This window comes from Helianthus annuus, chromosome 10 (assembly GCF_002127325.2).
Source record: "Helianthus annuus cultivar XRQ/B chromosome 10, HanXRQr2.0-SUNRISE, whole genome shotgun sequence".
In the NCBI taxonomy this organism is placed as follows: Eukaryota; Viridiplantae; Streptophyta; class Magnoliopsida; order Asterales; family Asteraceae; genus Helianthus; species Helianthus annuus.
In genome coordinates, this window is record NC_035442.2 from 176977168 (window position 1) to 176984747 (window position 7580).

Consider the following 7580-nt stretch of genomic DNA (forward strand, 5'->3'; position numbering starts at 1 on the left):
TGATTCTAAACCATTAGCCCTACATATAAAAGTTGATTGTATTAAATGAAATTAAAACCACTTCATAATAAATCCCAATAACAATTAAGCCCATGATAGTTTATTTAATTCCATGTCTTAGTGATTTACGTGATGATGTTATTCAAAATTAACTTTAATTGTATTTAAGTAATTTATTATTTCTTTCGACTTATAAAACATAAAAACCACTCAAACTAATATCTTGTGTAAAATTATCGATGCATTTTTACCATAATTAATTCGAATAAAGTTAACCTAAAATACACCAATCAGATACTGAAATTTTATAAAATAGTCATAAGTCTAATATCTACATCTACAAGTTCAAAGTTACAAATGATCCACAACTAGTTTTATGCCTCACCAGCGTTGTGGGGCGATACATCAAATATTGTCAGAACCAATGGGTAAGTGTTAGGCAACTGCCTGATACGAATAAGAATTACATTGAGTCAGTGCTAAAAAAAATGATGGCAACACTATAATTTTGAACAGAAGCAAAATCGTAATTTTAAATTGTGGGCAAAATTGTAGTTTTGAACATGGGAAAAATTGTAATTTGTACAGCCGAATGAGGAAGTGCCAAGCAGCTGCCTTACACTATTTCCTGCTATGGCCTTCAAAAAGTAAAATTCAAAAAACCACGATTAATTACTAAAAAGAATAAATGTAGAAAGACTAAATATGTGTACCAACAAAGTTAAACCTGAGAGACTAAACATGGATAAAAACAAAGTTAACCAGTAAAAAGAAATCATTTTTAAAACAGAGGAACTAAACATGTATATTTACGAAGTTAAGGGTTCAAAAATTAAATACAAAAAACTTCGATCCATTAGGGGTGCCAGACTATATATTGAAACACCATGAGGGAGAATAATCCTGGTGTTTCAATATATAGGTATGACACTATTCCGCTCATGGTGTTTCAATATAAAGGTAATTAAGAAATAAATGGTCTTCAACGATTTCACATGTTATATACCTATTCTTAAGTATCCTTTTGCTCACCAACAATCACTTTATTGTTAACACAATAAGATAAAAGCCAATAAAGAGTATGAGCATATAAATGAGTCATGGTATACCAAAACAATAAGGAAATGCATCCAAACATTCTTCTAACCACATGAAAACCGAATAACAAAAGGTATAACTTGTAAAAGTTTACAACCTAGTAAACTAGGAAAGAGTACACATTATGAGAACCAATGACTTGGTCAATGGTCTTTCTGGACGCTAATTGTGCAAACTAACTTCTTAAGACCGTTCTGATGACTTTGAGAAGCAAAGGCATTTGCCAATGAAAGTCACATAAGCGTCATACCAAAGGAGGAAATCTAAAGGGGATAAGAAATACTTAACTTCATATCCAGAAGTATTACCTGAGAAAACCGAAATGCTTTTTTTTTTTTTTTTTAATCAGGGATTACTTAAATAAGAACGCCATTTGTCGAGATATGGCATGTCACTTGGATCCATGTTTGGAATATAGTGATCTTGAAGGATTTCGATTATTTGCGTAGTCTCACCTAGAAGTTGGGCTGCATCTTTGACACTCGCCTCCCTTTCCTCTATCGCACAAGTGTGGCATTTCATTCTTATGACTTGTGGTAAGTTGGTGAGACAAGCGGCAATTATGTCAGCAATCATTGATGATAAGGTATCAAATAGTTCCTTTTGGCTAACTGTGGCATCATTGTTGGTGTGGTAGGCAAGCAGGAGTGTTTCAGTTATACGATACATTGAGTAGGCACAAATAGACCTTGTTATGGGATCATCATTTGGACCTCCAATATTATTCTTGCTTGTCTCCTTCGTGAAAGCCATGTTTTTAGCTCTATCCCTTAACCATTCAACAATCTGCCCGGCTGCATTCATTTGAAGAGCAGGGTCTTGCAACTCGTTTCCTAACCATTTTTTGCCTAATCTAATTTCTCGCCACAAAGTTTCAGTCGCCTTTTGCGCACTTACATGGTTATCGGTTGCATTGAGGCCTTTTTCCACAATTGTGACATATACCAGACCTTCCCTCACACTTTCTAACAAGCTATCAACTTCCTCCTTTTCGATTGCAGGAAGAGAAACTGCAATGGCTGTTAAGGTTACCACTGGTAACCTCCAACAATCTTGATAATCTACTTTTGATGGAACATCATGATCAATGTGGTCAAACTTTTGCACTCCTTGAAAATCTCTAGTACTTTTCTTAAGTAACTTCATTAGATTGTCAGGTGAACTTTTTGCACCCTTTTCCATAAATTGGTTTACATATTTTATAAGGCCTACCAGTGTTCTCTCAGCAAGCTCGATGTCATCATCAAGTTGTAAAACGTAAGGGCGAAGATCATTGTTTCGTTCCAACTTCTCAAACTTCTTTCCCAGTGAAGTAAACACGGCCTTTAATAACCACTTCATACAACGGAAACAATACAAGACACATATCATAAAGAGAAACGGGGCCAAGGCCGTTATCTTGCACATCACTACAACTCCCTTTTGAAACTTTATACATAAGCTGAGAATTAGCTTTTTCAAAGTCTCAATGATCACCTCGAGGTTGCGGCTACGAAATTCATGTATACCACCATGTTTCCAATCATATAACTTCCATGTCCAGTAGCTCTCTACTTTAAAGACCTTAAAATGGTTTAAAATGATTTTGGATGAAACTTTAAAGCTTAATGTTGCAAAACATCTAGAAAGTGGTGCAATTGCACCAATCACAACTCCGATAGATTGTACTATGAGAATTACCATCATCGACCACTTATAAACCGACTGATAGTCCTTCTCCTTCATACCCATAATACCTACTAGCATAGTAAGAGCGTGTAAGCCAGTGATTAAAGCACATATTACCCCAGAAGCAGATGCTACAGGAGAGCAAGCTGTGATGAATTGGGGGCTGCCACTTGCTGCCATAATCCAGTGGTTGCGCACATGTTTTTGCAGCTTCTCAACAGTTAATAATCTTCCTGATGATTGTTGAATGTCTTCTGAAGCTGCATCATGACGTTTTTGGTATTTTGATTCTATAATCTCTTTGGATTTTAGAATCGCTAACGATGAACACAGATGTAATAGCAACAACTCAAGTAACCAAGTCACATACATGATGGCTACTATGGCGCTTAGACTATCTAAAACACCCGTTTGTATTTGAATGCAAACATTCACAACCAATGTGATTACAAGAACACACAAAGCTGTGATGTTTGACAGAAGTTCATCGTTGTTCATGGTTGCTAAACAAGGTAATAAATTAGCCATCATGGTGCACATAAAGGCCATGCTTCCGAGCTTGGCTGTTTGGTCCACAACACCTGGCATCGAACCACTTAGATCCACAGGTAGTTTCATTGCTATAGATATAAGGGTGAGAAAAGCAGCATTAATTCTAAAGTATTTACACGGAAACCATAGCTGTCGGCTACGTAAACCATGTAGTAAATCAGCCACCATGGCAAGGATGCAAGCCAGAGATGCCAACGCGATATACAACCCAATCCATAACATAGGTTTGCTATAAGTCTCTTCCAAATCTGATTGGTATATTAAGTTCACGCATCCCAGCAAGGAAGTTCGCGTAGTATTAGAAAAATCATACACGTTTAAGAGTTTATCTAACTGTTCTAGAAGATCATTTGTTGACTGGTGACCCATAACTATATCTGAGGAATGATGATTTGATCGAGATAAACTGAAGTTGGCTGGGTTTAGGTGCAAAGGAAGGATGAAATTTGTGTTAAGACTTGACTACTAGTGCTGCATTTCAAACCTGCGAGCTGATGGGTTACCCCATGAAACTTTATTTGCACTAATTTGGAAAACAAATTTTGAAAGCTTCGCCCACATATAATGGAGTCAAAATTGTGGACTCCATCTTATTGTTTTTTTAATATAATAAAGTTTTTCTTCAATGCATTTAAAATAAATCAATTTGAAATGACTTGTTTATAAGTTATAACGAGCCATACATGTTTCACGGCCGGCTCTATAATTTGGATCATTATGCTAAAAAACAACAGATGTAGTCCAATTCAAGGTTTTTTTTTTTTTTTTTTTTTTTTTTTTTTTTTTTTTTTTTAGCCTAAAACTGTAGTATCTGTTGATGCATTTTTGTCTCTGTCACTAGTCTTGTAATTTACGATGTATTTTGTACGGTCTTTTATCGCTTATCGAGTCTGTATTCGCAGTCGACCAAGTCGGATATCCTCCTATCCGCTTGTGTCCGACTTATTTGTCTCCTCTGTTATGTAATAGTTTGTGAACAATGCATGTTGCATGTTAAGGGTATATCTGTCAATATATGTGCTTATTTTGTGCCTGCTGTTTGCTGTCTGTTTGCAGCAAACAGTTGACCATTTGCAGCCTTCGACGAAACAGATGTGTTTCGTCGAAACACTAGTCGACGAAACAGACTTTGGTCTGTTGTATCTGTTTCGTCATGGTCAGCAACGAAACAGTTCGTCGTCTGATGGGGTTAGTGTTGGGCCCAGTTCCGTTTCGTCGAGCCTAGTTTGGTTTCGTCGAGTTCTCTGGCCCAGCTGCTATATAAAGGCACACTTTGTCTCAGTTACAACTTAGAGATAAGGGAGCATACCCAATGGTCATTCTGTGTTTGTATCAGTTGTACTCTTATCCAGTTTAATCAATTGAGTGTGTTTCATTGGTTAAACCATTGTTCTTACTTTGTTCTATGTTTGATTTGGCATAGTTACGGGGATTCCGCACTCGTAACATTGTTTGTTATAAACAAGGATTAGGTTGTTGATATCGATCCTCCGGTTTCGGGACCTACAAGTGGTATCAGAGCTCTAGGCTCTTATCCTTGTTTAAAATCAAACATAGTTCGGTTTTATCAAGTGTTTGTGTGATTTTCATTAAAGTGTTCTTGAAAACTCATATTTTCCGGAAAAGCTCTTCAAAAATCTGTTGAAATATGGTTGTTTGCTAAAGAGTTTTATCAAAAACCTCGTTAGATTGTTTGCTTGTGTGATAAACCGGGTTTTTAGTGAAAGTCTTGTGCATTTTAGTGTTTCGGAAAATTTATTGGTGACCGGAAAGTTCACATTTTCTGGGTTGGTTCTTCATTTATTCAAAGGATATTCAAGTTGTTCTTGAATATTCATTGGATATTGAATTATTTTTAAAAACAGAAAAAGAATTGAAAAGGATTAACCTATTGTTTACCATACATTAGTTGGTAGTCGTAGCATGGGGTAAAGTAAGAAAGGTAGTGTGAGTTGACAGTCTGTGGATAAGATTTGACCTACCTCACCAACTCTGGTTACCTTTTTCAACGAAACAAACCTCGACGAATCAAACTATCGACGAAACAGATTCGCGACGAATCAAAAAGTGTTTCGCCAAAGGTCCCTTCGACGAATCAAAAAGTGTTTCGCCAAAGGTCCCTTCAACGAATCAAAAAGTGTTTCGCCATAATACTTCCACGAAACATACTCTGTTTCGTCATAAGTGATTTCGACGAAACAGAATCTGTTTTGTGGAAAAGTGTTTCGTCGTGTGGGATACCATTTTTAAACAGAAGGTTTGCAAAACTATTATAACATTGTGTTTTCAAGTGTTTGGTCAGGTATTCCTCTTGTATACATTGAAGATGAGTTGCACAAGCCCGTAGGACTGGAGTACGGACCCACGACCAGGTCAAAGCTCAAATCAGACATCTATGGCTTCATACTTAGCAAACTCCATACCTCAAAAACAACCTTCCATAAGTGCAAGTCAATGGGCTGAGCGAAAGTGAGACGGGTAGCAACAATCGCCCGCCCAAGTTAAATCACATGAATGATTATCCATCATGGAAGGGACGTTTCCATAAGTATGTTCAAGGGCAAAGCACCGAACTTTGGACGTGTTTCATTAATGCAGTCAACCCTGCCCTCGAATTAGCAGCATCAACTTCAGCAGGTTATGCTAATATGCTTGAAGATGATAAGAAAGCCTATGACTTGGAGAAAAAGGCGTTTGCTATTCTTACACAAGCGCTTCACAAAGAAATCTATCATCAATTTGGATATTGTAAGACCACGAAAAGCCTATGGGATGCATTGGTGGCGAGAGGAGAAGGGAATGCAGCTTCTAGGAAGACTCACCATGATTTGTTAAAGAAAGAGTTTGAATCATTTCAGTTCTTGGAAAATGAAACCCTAAATGATATGACTTCTCGTTTCTATCATTTGATTAGTGAAATGAGTTCTTACAATGTTAATGCTACCCATCAGGAAATGATTGCTCGGTTTGCTGATGCTCTACCTCCTAAGTGGAGTCCATTCATTGAGCTTCTGAAACATACGGGTGCACTGGATGCAGCCAATGCCAGTCTCTATGAATTCATTGAGAAGTTAGAGCACAAGAATGAAAAAGAAATTAGGAAGGCTAAAAGAATTGCAGCTGCACCTCCTCAAAATACAGAAATGTATTTGCCTGGTTTTGGTCCTTCAGCTAGTTCTAGTTCTGTTCAGCAACCAAAGCTTCAAACGGCGTTTGTATCCAATACAAACTCTTCTCCGTTTCCACAGTTCAATCAAGCACAACCACAGTGGGATCAAAATGCTTATCTTTCACAATCCATTCCTACACCTCAAGTTACGACAGCTCAACCACAGTTCTATCAAAGTGCTTATCTTTCACAATCAATACCCACACCTCAAGCACAACCACAACAACAAGCTCATTATACCAACAATCCTCCACCCCTAAACCCTAACACGGTCAGAGTCGATACTTCAAACCTCTCACAAGTTAGCATTGAGGTAGCAAAGGAGCATATGGAACTCACTAATACAATGGTCAGTGCTTACTGCGGGTTGGTCGCAGGTCAAATTGGAAACATCAATATGACCAATGAAGATTATCAACAGATCGACAGGGATGAAATGGAGTTAATGGATATTAAATGGGCATTTTCAAGTTCAGTTAGAAGGGCAAAGGACTTCATGGCTCGAACTGGAAGAACTTCGTTGGAAGGCAAAAAGGATACGAAGTACGGGTTTGATATAAATGCAGTCACATGTTTCAATTGTGGCGAGAAGGTGCACTTCAAACGTGAGTGCACTCGACCAACCAAACAAGCCAATCATAACCCATTCAGAAACTAGACGAGTACTTCAAATGTCAATGCCCAACAAGAAAATCGTGAAAGGAGGATTGTAGCAGTGAATAACAATCAGAACCAGTCTGGACCATCAAATCCCAATCGAGCATTGACTGTTCAAGCTGACGAAGGGTGTGACTGGTCTGTACAGTTTGGGGAAGGTGATCAAGGAGGAGGAACAACATGTTATGCAAAGATCATCAATCACATTAAGCACGTTCATAAGGAGGAATTTTCTGAAAGTGACGACAGTTCGGGTTATACCGGGAGTTCTGATGAAGAAAGTTCTGTTTCGGGAGATGATCACTCTGAGTCTGATGTGAAGGAGGAAGCAAGTTCTGATGTTGAAGACTTGTTAAATGAAGCTGAGGAGTTGAAATGTCAGAAATTAGTTCTGATCAAGAAGGCTGTTGTAGCATCTAAGGAAATGGAGAAGTTC

At 37.8% G+C, this 7580-nt stretch overlaps 1 protein-coding gene across 1 annotated transcript; it reads right to left on the reverse strand.

Moving 5' to 3' along the window:
* Positions 1–1443: 1443 nt before the first annotated feature.
* LOC118482770 lies at positions 1444–3687 on the reverse strand. The gene has a single exon (XM_035978431.1). The coding sequence runs from the start codon at positions 3685–3687 to the stop codon at positions 1444–1446; it is 2244 nt and encodes a 747-aa protein (XP_035834324.1).
* Positions 3688–7580: the final 3893 nt, after the last annotated feature.

What these genes read in the sequence shown, in the direction of transcription:
- LOC118482770 (XM_035978431.1), bottom strand. Translation starts at nt 3,687, where the DNA reads ATGGGTCACCAGTCAACAAATGATCTTCTAGAACAGTTAGATAAACTC.